The sequence below is a fragment of the Sinocyclocheilus grahami genome, unplaced genomic scaffold (genome assembly GCF_001515645.1).
Source record: "Sinocyclocheilus grahami isolate Dianchi unplaced genomic scaffold, SAMN03320097.WGS_v1.1 scaffold563.1, whole genome shotgun sequence".
Lineage (NCBI taxonomy): Eukaryota > Metazoa > Chordata > Actinopteri > Cypriniformes > Cyprinidae > Sinocyclocheilus > Sinocyclocheilus grahami.
The window spans coordinates 629,337-644,841 of record NW_015505742.1 but is presented as its reverse complement, the minus strand read 5'-3'; the positions used below and the strand labels follow the sequence as shown (position 1 = coordinate 644,841).

At 36.1% G+C, this 15,505-nt stretch overlaps 1 protein-coding gene across 1 annotated transcript in view; it reads right to left on the bottom strand.

Annotated features, from left to right (window-relative positions):
* Nucleotides 1–12,369, bottom strand: part of LOC107556267 (Krueppel-like factor 7) — a 36,466-nt gene extending 24,097 nt beyond the window's left edge. Inside the window, exons 1-2 of the mRNA XM_016239336.1 lie at nucleotides 12,292–12,369; nucleotides 3,224–3,848 (exon numbers count right to left, since the gene is read on the bottom strand). Of these exons, the coding sequence (XP_016094822.1) occupies nucleotides 3,224–3,848; nucleotides 12,292–12,369 (703 nt within the window). The remainder of the gene's footprint in view (nucleotides 1–3,223; nucleotides 3,849–12,291) is intronic.
* Nucleotides 12,370–15,505: the final 3,136 nt, after the last annotated feature.

The window sequence follows — 15,505 nt, the reverse complement described above, 5'->3', positions numbered from 1 at the left end:
TTTAAATATGTATTTATTATTTGTTTTTAAAGACTATTTATTTATTTATTTTTAATTTAAAGCTTTATTTATTTTTAAAAGTTTATTTATTTGGTTATTTTAAAGCTTATTTATTTATTTATTTTAAAAGTTAATTTATTCATTAAAAAAATAAATTAAAAAAACTACATTTAAACATCAGTTTTACTTTGAAACAGATACCACTATGCAAGTAAAATGGACTGTGAATTAATTTTGTGTCGACTTGTTGTTTAGCATGAAGAACCTTCCATGACGGCCACACTTTCATTCTGAGCCGTAAAAACAACAACAAGCTATATTTAGATCAGAATTTGAGCACTAAATTGCGTTCCCTTTCACACACATTCACAAGCTAGCCACATTAAGCAGGACAGGTTTAGACCTGCGCTCCCTGCGATTGCAGCACCAGCCAATTATAAGTCAGGGAGGCACGGATGCTCGAGTTTGTCGCCTAGCAACCAGGCAGGAGCGTAACGTAGGAGGCAGCAGTGGAGCCGGCTCTATCTGGCATCGTCTGTCCCTCTGTGCCACCAGCCAATTACGGCTCATACTGGCAGGGGAGGATGCAGTTGCCTGGCAACCGTAATGTTACATGATACACGTATGTACAAGTGGATATATGTGCGTATGCGCGGTGGGAATGAAAGTGCATGGACGAGGCTAGCGGTGTAAGCTGAAACTAGCGCCGAGACCCGAGAATCGTTCCCAATTATAGAGTCCCGTTCAGAGACACACCAGTTGCCTGGCAACTCCCCACCCCCATCACACAACCTTTCTTCTCTCACACACACTTTTTCTCTCTCTTTGCACCCTTACAGGTGCCAGAGTCTTGCTTAATTACATTTTCTCAGTTAAACTGCAGACAGAAAGACTCATTATGATCTGTGCGGCTCACGGCGGCACCAAGCAAAAAGCCATTTTCTGCCTTTCACCGCTCTTCCAAGTTTTTTACAAATCAGACTTCGTTATAATGGAAAGCAGAGCAACAGACAAAGTGGAAACAAGTGCCGCCACGTTCCTCTCTTCACCCCTCTGCATCTTCCTGAAAACCCACTCTTATCTCGTTCCCGAACGCCATTCATAAAACGCTCCAGAGGGCAATGTCATTTCCATTCACGCCGCCTTCGTTTCTGTACAAATTTCAATCACAGAATTTGTCCAAGTAATAACGCCTCCGAAATAGGATTTCGCTAATTGCAAACGAGTTGACGAATCGCTTTGGCATCAGATTTGAACGCAGCTCATTTGCTGCTTTGTTTTTTGGACGAATGGAATATACGGAAATACAGAAATTGCTCAAGGACTACAGCTAATGAATTATGCAGTTTTACTTAGCAAAAAGGAATTAAAATTTGCATTATTGTGTCAAGCAAGCACAACAGCACAGTTTAAACTGATTTTTTTCTGCAAAAAGTATATAATATAATATAATATAATATGTTTTTGAGTAAAATCATCTAAACATTCTATAATATATTGCTGGGTATCTGAGTTTAATGCAACTCATTGCTTCTTTCCTTTTTTTGGATAAATGCAATATATAAATTGAGAAATTGATCAAAGACTACAGGGCTAATGAATAATTCCATTTTAATTAGATTTTTTGGCGAAAAATATATTATATTATAATGGATTTTGATATTTCATAAATATGTACAGATATGTAGCTCTCAAATATTATTTGTTCCAACTTCCAATATATTTAACATATGTTGCCTCATTCACATCAAACATGGTGTGACACGTCAAGCTTGACTACGCACAAATTAGATTTAAGAACTATGGTGGACAGAAAGATTTTCAGAGAATTCTTACTTAAAGCTACTATAAGACTTCCGAAAGCTTGGAAAGTGCAGAAGTCATATCAAATACTTTTATGGTGCTTTCTTGTCCTTTTTGGACCTTGAGAAGGCATCCTGGTATTCTTGTGCATTCTGGACCGTCAATCCTCGTGTCATAATATATACGTCCTAAACACTTTCTAATACATCAGAAGGGAGCCATTAACATGTGACATGTTCTGGTTTCAAGAAATGGGGATCTGCTCTGGTGTGTTAACAGGCGTGCAGCAGACATAGGGAAATATACAGGCGAGTACATCTCATTCCAGCCGGTCCATCCATCATGAGGCAGTTATTCACTCCGTGGACAGCTTTGGGACAGCAGTCTGAGTGCTTTTGGATTGAGATCGAAGAGACAGAGAATTATGGCCATTTCCTGCACCATTCGAATCTGCTGAGGAAGTACTGTCGCAACCTTGAGAAAATGTTTGCCGCCGAGGGGCCGGACAGGCACGCTGCCATGGCGACGACGAAGTACCATTAATTACATCAGCTTGTCGCTTATTGTGTAAAATAAGATTGATTTAGTGAAATAAGAAAATTAATGATAAATGTGGTGGAATTGACTAACTATTTCTACATATATCAAGTTATTACTGTAAGAGCAGGTTAAGTGTTTATAGCTGCAACTAAACTAAACACTTTATTAGATTAACATACACACATATACATATACACACACACACATATAAAGCTCATTCTGAAATATGTATGTATGTATAATATTGTTTGAATGAATGATTCAATGACGCACTCAAATAATGTCACTTGTTTCATTCCTGTATGATTTAGTTTTTCAGAACAAATCGGTTGAATGAATGATTCAATGCCTCACTCAAATGCAGTAATTTGTATCGTTCCTGAATAAATCAGTGTTTTAGAACAAATCAGTTCTACAAATGATTCAATGACTAACTCATAAAGAAAGTCACTTGTTTCATTCCTGAATGAATCAGTACTTCTGAACAAATCAATTAAATAAATGACTCAGTGACTTACTCATAAATATATTTAATCGTTTCAATCAGTTTTTCAGAACAAATCGGTTGAATGAATGATTCACTCAAATGTAGTAATTTGTATTGTTCCTGAATAAATCAGTGTTTCAGAACAAATCAGTTCTACAAATGATTCAATGACTCACTCATAAATACAGTTAACGGTTTCATTCCTCAACAAATCAGTGTTTTTGAATTAGTCAGTTAAGTGAATGATTCGCTGACTCATTAATTCAAAGCTGGTCTACTTGCCACCTACTGGGGAACTTTGCAATATGCAGGACATGTCACTGAAATATGGGAAAACATCAGCACAATAATCACTGCAAATAATTAGTGAATTACAAAAATATATTCGCCTACCTGTATGTGTCCTCTGATGTGCCTTCAAATGTGAACTCTTGGTGTAGACCTTCCGACACCCGTTGAACTGGCAGCGATGGACCCTCTTCTTGTTCTCTGCCGTCTCGCCAGCTCCCATGGTGCAGGTGGCGCCCTGTTCCCCATCGCTCTGTGCTCCACTGCTGCCGTGCTGGGGAGAAAGTGGGACCGGGTGGGCTGCCACGAGCTTGGCAGAACTCAAGCCCACCTTTCGGGCCACTAGCTTGAGCGTGAGGGTCCCGTTGGGCGAGGCACTGAGTGTGTGGGTGGATTTGACTAAGTGACGGCCCAGTTCTGGGGACGAGGGAGGTGTTAGGGAGGTGACGGCGTTCAGCTGGGCTGCGTTGACCCCTAAGGTGATGTCTGGAGAGGTCACAGTAGAGGAAGTGGAGGAGAGAGTTTCTTTACGTGGGGTGAGGCGAGGAGGAGGAGGAGGAGGAGGAGGACTGGGGGGGTTGTTGAGGCTGGGAAGGAGGGGGTCTAACAGGTCTTCATCCGCATCTTCCTTCATGAAGGAGGGGGTAAGGAGGCCATCTAGTTCCTCGTCAAAAAGGTCAGACAGCCGTTTGGGTTCCGTCTGCAGATAGCGTTCCAACTCCAAACATGTCTGTGGAAAAAGATTTAGGTGTTTTTATTGACATGAACACTGCAAATGATTTGCCATACTTGTGCACGCAACACCTACACATCATAAATAGCACAATTTATTAATATAACCTTTATGTAAAGAATTTGTAAAGCCATTCTTACATAGATTATTTTTGCCGTTCCATTGACACAAAATGGTACAATTTAATGTCAAGACTTCATAAAAATATAAGACTTCGATAATTTAATAATTTATTCTTAAAAAACGTAATGTAAAGCATTTGTAAAACCGATCTTGTGACAATCCATACTTACATAGTTTGTTTTCCTAAATTGTACATGGTTTTTCAATTACATTTTATAATGTGTCAGTGACCTAAAACCATTCAGATTTTATTATTATTAGTATTACTATTATTATTATTTGTAAAATGACGCTTGATTTGCAGTTTTCTTCATATAAAACGTTAAGCATTCGTAAACCATTCTTATGACAATTGTTTGTAAAAACCATATGTATGTTTTTTTGTAAACTGACACATACATTGCTTACTCTATTCACAAAACCTTTATGTTAAGCTTTTGTAAAAACATTCTTAAATTAATCATCCCTTAAACAGTTTTATTTGTAAATTGTCACCAAGAATGCAATACATTTTTCGTAAAGCATTCTTACATTGTTCATAAACGGTCATAAAACAAAGCCATTTTTACAGAAATCATTCATAAATCATTTGCATAAAATAATTTATGTTAGAATTACATCCGTATTTGCACACATTCATTGCGCTGGTTTCATGATTTAGTCATCAGTCATAAAACTACTTTACATCCTTTAGGTGCTAGTAATATGGCCTCAGTCCTGTCACTGAGATACATCTAAAATGCAGTTGTTACTTGACACTAGATCCATTTCTTCTTTTAATATCACTTTAAATATCACATTTACACATTGTTTGAACCTATTAAACAACTCAAGCAATTAAATGAAAGATAAAATCATCCAGGCTAATCTAACTCATTAGCGCTGCATGTAAAGTAATGTGATTTTTCTTCAGACTAACCCCTTTCTGGACTGTTAACTGGGTACTGAGACTGCTACTGCATATCATTTGCTTCAGCAGGTCTTCAGGAATAGATGGTTACACTGTGATTGATTACACAGGCTAGACTGGAGCTCTCTGGAGCTGAAGAAAAAGACCTGGCCTGAATTGCTTGTTAGAGTGCTTTATGTGGAGCAAAACTGGCTCTTCAAACTGAAGGGGAGAGAGAGAGAGAGTGTGTGTGTGAAAGAGAAAGAAGCCATCAGACTTGGATTCTTCCACTTTGGATGGGTTTTTATATTTCAGTCTAAAGAATTGTGCACAGAACAGCAGCGTCAACAGAATACGATTTAATGGCAACTTATGAGCCGCTACTACTCCTTTAAGATACTTCAAGGGGCCATATAAAGGACAATAAAATTTTCTTTGTTTTGAAATTAAACAACACAAAACCTCTTCCAATGTACACTATTTTAAAACTGTAAACTGCTTTAAAAAAACTGTTAAATGCTCTTTTGCGACTACACGTCATATATGACCTTATTAAAATATTGGGTAGAGCCCACGTCAGACTGTGCACCATTAACAGTCTTTTATGACTGTATGCTATATATATATTTACTAGTGCTGTCAATCGATTAATCGTGATTAATCGCATCCAAAATAAAAGTGTTTGTTTACATAATATGTGTACTGTGTATATTTATTATGTATACAGTATATAAATACTAACACATGCATGTATATATTTAAGAAAAAATATGTTTATATATTAAATATATTTATATATAATATAAAATATCATATATATACACATGTAAATATTTTTTAAAATATATACTGAATGTGTGTGTATTTATATATACATAATAAATAAACACAGTACACATACATATATTATGTAAACAAAAACTTTTATTTTGGGTGTGATTAATCACGAAAAATCTTTTGACAGCACTAATATTTACCAACACTTATTTTATTTACATATCATTGCCAATTTAGCATTACATTTATGCATATATGCTTAAAGGATATTGAAAAAAAAAACACTGGAAGCAGAAAGATGGTAATGCAAAATTAAATTACAAAAACAAACTAATAATTCCCCCAAACATAATTATAACCAAATAAATATTTTTTTTGTGAATATCGCTAATGATAAAAGATGCTAGAAAATTGATGCTAAAAAAAGCTATGCAATACTAAGTTACAAAACAAACAACAACAAATAATAACACACAGATAGAGATATATATATATATATATACTGTATATATAATACAACAACAATAATAATAACAAATACATTTGTAAATACAATTTTTTTTTATTAAATTGTATTATTTATATTACATAAAATAAAAATACAAAAATTGTTAGTTTCAAAGAATTATTATTTTTTTTTTTGTATATTGGAAATAATAAAATGCTTCTCCTTTAAAGTAAATATTTTGCATAGTTGTCTAAGAAGGAGCAGTAAAGTCAAGTTTTTATTTTCTGAAACGTTTCTCATAACATGACCCAAACCTTTTACAAAATCATAAAGAACAGTAACCTATCATCTCAGACAAACTGGCCTCTAGCTATAAATGTCTCGCTTGAATCTCTGGCTCCAAACACGACGGCGGTTCGGAGCAGCTTCTGTTGCTAGGCGATATTGTTTGCTTGTCATTTTATGAAAGGAGCGTCTGCCGTTTTTTCTCAGCGTTAAAAGCATTTTAATGTCTGCGCTGAACTGAAGGTTTCAGAAGTCAGGTAAACAGGGCATAGCTGAACTGACATTACCTGAGACGTCACCCGGAATATCTAAACATGACAGAAGACACTATAGTTAGAAGACACAGAGCTTCGCATAACCGTCTCCGAGCAATCTGCTAAAGGAACCATCTCTCTCAACTCGTTCAAAATAAATATTTGCATTTCTAAAAATCTGTTGTTTTCCCTTTTACAAAAACACACATGGTTTCTCGCTGTGCCCTGAACTGATGGGTAATTAGTCACTTAAATGAAGCAGTAAAGAGATACTCTCCATTCAGTGAAAGCGCTGATGGGCTCTTGCATCTCTGTGCATGTTTCCCAGCTCAACCGATGACATTTAAAAGCCTCCACTCAGCACGCCGGCAGCGGTGAGCACTGTATGGGCCCTTTGGATGCACGCCGACACAGGAGGGATTGATTTTCTAATGTGCTATAGGGCTGTGGTGGTCTGACGTGTCATGCCTGCATGCTGTCGAACCGTCACACGTATGACAGGAACACGGGCAGACTGAGTTCATGGGAGTTCGCGTGAGCACGTCATATCGAGAGAGGGCAGACTTGTGCATATGTGTGTCGGGAAAAAGAGGCAGATACTTTTTGAAGGTGAGGCGTTTGGGAGTCAGGTTTTTCCTTATCGCTCTTTTGCTTTTCTCCGTCTCTTCGCCCCTCCTCCCGCAGGCCCCGAGGAAGTGACATTCAGGGGATATTGTTACTTAAAATGGCAGCAAATCCAATGCGTCCAGTGCCGTCTGGGTCGCTTTGGGCCATGTGATTTAGCGGTGCGGCAGACTGGATGCCAATCGAGTCGAAAGCGACGCTATAAAAGCCACCCGGCGGATTCGCAAATCTCTGACAATTTGGATGTTTAATAAAAACTGATCGCAACTCGACACCCCAGTTTTGTCATAAAATAGGCGATAAAAAGGGAGAGCGTCGCTCAGTCTGATAACAGATGGCTTGAATTTTTTTGTTGTAGTCCCTGTGTGGGTCACACATGATCTGCGAGAGACTGTGACATAAAACAAACCTTAAGTCCCAAGTCAAGGTCATTTGGTGTCTTCCAGGCGTTTCATTGCAATCAGAAAGCCAAGCCAAGCTATTAGGTATTCATGAGACTGAGATGTATGAATTCGTATGAACAGATAGAGTGCCACACATAGTTTTCATCTGCAAAAACCAATTAGATGAATCGCCATTAGCATTACATAAGCTTTCTAAAAAACAGTTTGTCTAGATTGAATAAGACACATTCATATTATTTATTTATTTATTTGTTATTTATATTTTATAGAATTGATTATTATTAATAATAATAATAATAATAATAATAATAACAGCAGAATAAAATTATTATATTATAAACATAATATAATTATAATAATATTATAAAAAATAATAAACATTATTATTAATGCTAATAATTTTATTAGTATTATTATTAATATATTATTATATTAAAATGCATATATATATATAATTATAATATATATATATATATATATCTTTGTATCTTTGTTTGGCCTTCCATCATTGCTCTAGTATGCATGCCCATTTATAGCTGTGATTTTTACCATGGTATATATATATATATATAGAAATGGGCATGCATACTAGAGCAATGATTGATCAAGAACGCGTACTGAAAGGTCATAAACTTTTAATTTTGAATTTGGTGGTCCAATTGGTTAGAATTGGCCCACATGTTCTTCAGTTAAAAAAACAGCAGACAGAACTCTGGCATCTGAGATATATTTTTAACTATTTCCACTTGACATGCTGTCTTAAAACTGCAATATTCGAGGCACGAGATGCTTATAAATATGGCAAGATGTGATGCAACGGTAAAACATGTTGTTCTGATGCATATGTACATTGACAGGCAATTTAAAAATAGCGCAGAAAGAACTCGTTCTACACTCAGCTGATTGATTTGGAGTATTTAAGCAGTCAAAATGAACATCCCCAGTGACAACCACTACACTAATGACAAAAACATCACCACAGAAACACAACAAACAAATGAAAAACATCATCTAACATTAACCAGGTGTGATTAACCAGTTTCTTCTTTTTGTCCGATCTTGCTCCAAATATCTTTTAATTGGCTGTTTAATTGACTCTTTTAACGCAGCAGTTTCAACATTTGCTTGTCGGCGAAAACCTGCTGTGCCAATATGCTAAAAAATAAAGGTTCTTTATTGGCATCTGTGGTTCCATAAAGAACCTTTAACAAGCATGGAAAATTTCCACTGCACTAAAGGTTCTTTCTATTGAAAAAGGCTCTTTAGATTTTTAAAACGTTCTAGGCGCTAAGAAAAAAAATGATTCTTTTAAGAACTGATCACTGAAAGGTGCTTTTGGAAACCTACAATGTTCTTTAGATTATTAAAGGGGATGGTATAATGCTATTTCATGCATTCTAACTAATATACAATGCTCAAGTGTTGGATTCTCATGCTAAACATGACCAAAAAATTTGTTGGATGTGTATGATGGAGTATTTCTGTGCTAAAGACACTTCTTCAGGGTTTCTGAAGTATGGTCCTTCATGACATAAAGGGCAGAATTACTTGTATGGGCATTTCTCTAGCCTTCATCTTTCCCTCGGGTCATTTTGACCCGGATTTTTTACAATTATTAAAAAATTAAGTGTTCATCTGAGTGGTACTTCATCTGAGTGGTACTAGACTTTGTGACTTTTGTTCCACTTGAATTTGGAACACACACACAAAAAAATATATATAATTGAATGGATTCGAGGATTTATGTGGGTGTACCGTATTGGCCCGAATATAAGACGACCCTGATTATAAGACGACCCCCCTTTTTCCAGATGTACCTTTTGGAAAAAGGCTTTTTAAAAAACAAATCTTGTTTTTTCTCAGTAAAACACATTTTGTCTTCAATTATTTTCATATTGCATATTTTTCCTATTTTAATTTTTGTTTTGAAAGTATGGTAAAAACTGGTAAAATGTACCAACAATCACATTTAAAAAATATACACTTTTTGATATACCATTAAAAAAAAAACAGGTAGCCCATCTGAATTATGACATTTACGCTATCCATCTAATAGTAGCCTACCAAAATCTCATTAACAGTAGAAGTTAGATCTTACTGTAGTCTTCAAATCTGGGTACTGTCTTACGTTTTAAAATCACAAAGGGAGTTTGGTCGCATCAGGCTAACGTGACAGTCACGACTCATGCAGCTGTAAGCTTTTCTTTCTCTTTTGTTTTTTCTCGCGATCTTTACAACACGCATTACATCATGTATTTCATGACACACTCGTTTTATGTGTATTTGGCGCCACCTATTGTTGTGGGTGTATTATTGACATGTCAAAGTCTAGACCCTGAATATAAGACGACCGCGTTTTTTCAGATGTATTTCCAAGAAAAAAACATCGTCTTATATTCGGGTCAATACGGTAATTACATTTTTTTTTTTTTACAAATCTTTCCCTCATTTTGACCCAACCACAGGAACGAATAGAATGCCGAACAAAACTTGGCTGGCGCTCACCTATTATCATCCCTGTTTTGATTTCAGCGAATCAGTTCGAGCGAACGCACACAACCTGATTAATATTCATGAATCCAGTAGCTCATTAATCCTTAGTGCGTTTTTATATTGTTCTTATTAGTAGAATTCGTATAATAATAATAGTATCTTATCAATAATAATATCTTAAGCCCCAGCACCAGTCCTAAGTTCATGGTTACCAAGTTTTAATTCTAATTACTAAACTTCTATTATTAAATAATACTTGATTATCATATTATAATGCTTGACTGCTTTATATTAAGAGTATACTTTGTTGTTTATTTTATTTATTTTTATAATGAAGTAGTCTGTATCTAGTAGATTGTGAAAGAATGAATATCAGTTCCACACACAGAGATATATATATATTCTACATTTATTTAAATGAGGGAAAAAAACTTCACCGGTATCGGATCGGAATCGGTATCGGCCAATACTGAACCCTAGGTATCGGAATCGGTTCATATTTGTTTATTTTATTTTTCTTTATAATGAAGTAGTCTGTATCTAGTAGATTGTGAAAGAATGAATATCAGTTCCACACACAGAGATCTATAAATTCTACATTTATTTAAATGAGGGGAAAAAACTTCACTGGTATCGCATCGGAAATCGGTATCGGCCAATACCGATCCCTAGGTATCGGAATCGGTATCGGAAGCGAAAAAGGTGGATCGGAGCATCCCTAATTATAACACGCATGATTAAGGAAAACAAGGTAAATAAAAATTAAATAAATTTAAAAAATCCCCCCCAAAAATCATAAAAAACCTACATAAATATTAAGAAAAAAATGGATCAATATAAGCATCCTGGAAAAAAAAAATAATAATTTTAGGCCTTCGGGTTATTTTGACCTGCGAGGGAAAGATCTGTTACAAAACGTGAGGGAAGGAAGAAGGTTAGGAATTCTGGATCTAATATATTTGGCTGGATCTAATGTTTTAGCCATAGTTAATTTAAGTCAATTAAGTTTTTGTTCCTGTTTTATTTATGTTTATGTCACAGCCTGCAGACGTTATGTCCACTTTAAACTCTTAAAATAAAGATTCCAAAGGGGGTTTTTGCAGTGATGCCATACAAGAAACCAGTTTTGTTTCTCCAAAGAACCTTTCAGCGAACAGTTCTTAAAAGAACAGCTTTTTCTTGGTATGAAGAACATTTGAAAAAATCTGAAGAACTCTCTTTTTTTCACTATATAGAACCTTTTGTCCAGTGGAAAGATTCCATAGATGTTCAAGGTTCTTCATGGAACCAATCAATGCCAATAAAGAACCTTAATTTTTACGAGTAAAAAAAAAAAAACGCTCTTTTAAGAACTGAAAGGTTCTCTGGGAAACCTAAAATTGTTCCTCAGATTATTAAAACGGTTTTCACAAAAAGGAAAAACTGGTTCTCTGAACTGTTCACTGAAAGGTTGTTTTGGCAACTCAAAATGGTTCTTCTATAGCAACCTCTATTTTTAACTCTTTCCCCGCCAAACACATAATTTTCCGGGTTTCTGCGTTTTTTCACTGTTATACAGTCAGGGGCGCTATTACGCATCTCCTGAATGAGTCCAGAATGTGCTGATCAAAAACACAGGCGTGGAAGATGCAGAAACGAGCGATCTCATATGTAAGCATAATTATGTATATGGAAAATAATGCGATCATCAACAATAAACAGCATATAAATGAAAACTCCCTAATGTTATCCATTGAAATGTCGATCCAGGAAGTGGTAAAGCTTTGGGGTGCTGATGGAAGCGATCTACTGCATCTTTGCTTTGATCATCAGACTGAATATGATCCAGATGTAGTAGTAGCTAAAAATGTGATTTTCTCAGCTTGTTTTTTGTTTGTTTAAAAGTAGAGGCTCTGTTCTTTATTTTGATGTATTGTTCAGACACTGAAACAACAAAATATTCTGGGGGCCATGAAATGTTAGTGAAAATGATCAACAATGCTGGCGCCAACTTTTTTCAAATATGCTGGCGGAGAAAGAGTTAAGAGCGTAGTTAGGATATGGTATACAAATAGTACACAAACAAATAAATCATAATAAACCTCAGTTGCATCTTAACTCCACCTTCTAAAGCGTGCATGTATCTACCAGTATCTAATGTCACTGGGTGCAGAAATCGAGCAAGTGAAGACCCCCTGCCGGCATCTCGCACCACGTCGTAGAAGGAGCGACTGTCAAACATGGTGAGGTTTGAACTAATAAAGTGAGTCATCTGTGACGTGCCCCGCAGCGAGCGCAGCTGAGAATATGAGAGCGAGAAACGCAAGGCCCTTCACTGTCAGTCATTTAGGTGCCCTTTTTTTGGAAGCCTGTCCATCGTTGCCGATTTGTGACCTGTTCCTCGCCGCAGGTTTGGCATGATCTATCATCTGTAAAGTGACGAACCTGGCTCGCGATCGGTTGTTATGGCAGCGATGTTGACACGTCTGTCTTCTGTAGTCGAACCCGCTGCGCAATTATCTTTTCTGCATCTGTGCACCTGTGACAACATGTCACTTCCTCTTGCATCTCAGTATGGCCTCTAGCCATCCAACCCATCGCAATACCGCCATATATCCGGCATAAACGGAGCAACGGGTGAGCGCAATATAAGACCGGCTATCGCTCTTACTATATTAAGTTTAATATAGGGTAATCTGATTTGAGAAAGGAGTTGGAGGTACCCTCATACAATCTTCCCCTCGCACCATGACGCTCAGCGGGAATACCGTCATGCGGCGCGCCAATTAACAGCGAAGCACTGCCTCCCTCCAGCAGACAAAGCTAATAAAACAAGCTGGTTATAAAAATGAATGAAGAGCCCGTGGAAGAGAAGCAGCATCGACATCCAGACCAAATGCAAACAGCTGTTAAGCGAGTTGACAGAGAAATGCTCTATTAATTTTTGAGAGATGATTTAGCATCAGCTGTCCCCAGCTAAAGGCCATTGGCGGCGGAGAGGCAAAAACATGGGAACGGGGGTTATTTGTCAGGACAGGTTGTTGATCGCTGTCCTAGAACATTTGTCAAAAGGTCTCAAAACGTGCTTGTGGAAAATAATCTTCCTCTGTGGCTGGAACCTGCATTTCCAATTTCGAGAATGGAAGAATCGTTTGCTGCTCGGGACATGTGATGTTTCCATAGCGGCCTCCTTTTAAATGCAACTGCTATTAGATGCATTAACTCTTGTGCTGTGCTGAAAATCCTTTACCTAAATTGGTGTTCCTGTGACCAGCCTTTTAAAAATAATATGCTATATTATCACCAAATCTTGGACTTGAGCCTTTTGTTAACTTTTTGAAAAACAAACACAAACCCTGTCCTAATTCAAAGAAAACAAGTTGGTAAAAGTGTTTATTCCTGTGATGCAAAGCTGAATTTTCAGCATCATTACTCCAGTCTTCAGTGCCACATGATCCTTCAGAAATCTTAATATGCTGATTTGCTGCTCAAGAAACATTTCTTATTATTATCAATGTTGAGAACTCTTGTGCTGCTTCATATTTTTTATGTAACTTTTCTCAGAATTATTATTTTATGAATAGAAAGTTCAAAATATTTTTTTATCACCAAATCTTGGACTTGAGCCTTTTGTTAACTTTTTGAAAAACAAACACAAACCCTGTCCTAATTCAAAGAAAACAAGTTGGTAAAAGTGTTTATTCCTGTGATGCAAAGCTGAAGTTTCAGCATCATTACTCCAGTCTTCAGTGCCACATGATCCTTCAGAAATCTTAATATGCTGATTTGCTCCTCAAGAAACATTTCTTATTATTATCAATGTTGAGAACTCTTGTGCTGCTTCATATTTTTTATGTAACTTTTCTCAGAATTATTATTTTATGAATAGAAAGTTCAAAATATTTTTTTTAATTTGAAATAGAAATCGTTTGTAACATTATAGATGTCTTTACTGTCACTTTTCAAATTGAATACATCTATGCTGAATAAAAGTAAAAATTCTTTCCTTTTTTCCCCATACTTACCACAAAGTTTTGAATGGTAGTGTATCGTGGTTTCCACCAAAATATTAAGCAGTAAAAATTGTTTTCAACATTGATAAGAAATGATTACTGTTTCTTGAGCAGCTAATCAGCATTCTGGAGTAATGATGCTGCAAATTCAGCTCTGCCATCACAGGAATAAATTAAAATGTTTAAATATATTAAAACAGAAAACAGTTATTTTAAATTGTAATAATACAGTATCTCACAATATTACCGTTTTTACTGTATTTGCGATCTAATAAATGCAGCCTTGGAGACTTCTTTTAAACATCGTAATTATTTAAAACTTTTGATCTGTTTGTGTATTTTATTTAATTATGTATTAGGAACATTATTCCTCTCTTTAAGTTCCTAAATGAGCAACGCAAATAGGTATTTGTTGCCATTCTGATCATACCAACTGTCTGATATGACACATGCAAGCTGATTAGCCACTGGACACAACAAAGAAACCCTTCCAAAGGCTTTTTAAAAGACCAGGCCCTGTTAGATATACACACCGACTCCAGCTATCCACTTACTCCAATGACACCCTCCTGACGGATGGGCTTAGAAGTGAAACTCATCCGGCCTGTTCTCTGATCAGTCATTGATCTGTAATGTTAGACTTGGGCTAAAGGGAGAGGGGGACCACAAATGACCACCTGCCAGTGCTTTGATTCAGGAAGGGACTGGCCAGCTGGCGGCACCCTGAGACACAATCCCCCTTCAGGCCGCGGCCGATCGATAGGACGGGGGGAATGATGGGGCCGTGCGTGATCTCATCAACAGTGGCCCTCACAACTCGCCCTGCCTCCCATTTACAGCCTCGCCAGGCGGCGCCTAAAAATAACCTACATCTCATCTGCAGGAAGCTTGCCGACACACACATTCGCACATAGTATCGGACATACAGAACTCAAGAGATGCGAGAGCCAGACCTGACTTCAGGTTCAAAGCTACTAAGAAGACTTTATAGTGAGTTAGAAGCATTTACATGACCAAATTACTAAACATTTGATAGATAGATAGATAGATAGATAGATAGATAGATAGATACACGCTTTTCCATCAGTATAATAATATAATTATTATATATAATCAATATCATATATATAAATTATAAATATTTTTCTGAGCAAGAATGCTATTTTATAAATAATTGTATTTAAATTATTATTAATTAATGATTATTATTATTATTAATACTACACTGTTATTAATTTAATAATTGTTATTCAATTTAATTATACTAAATTATTAATATATATATATATATATATATATATATATATATAGAATAAAATAATAAAAATATTTTATATATCATATTATATATATATATATATATAT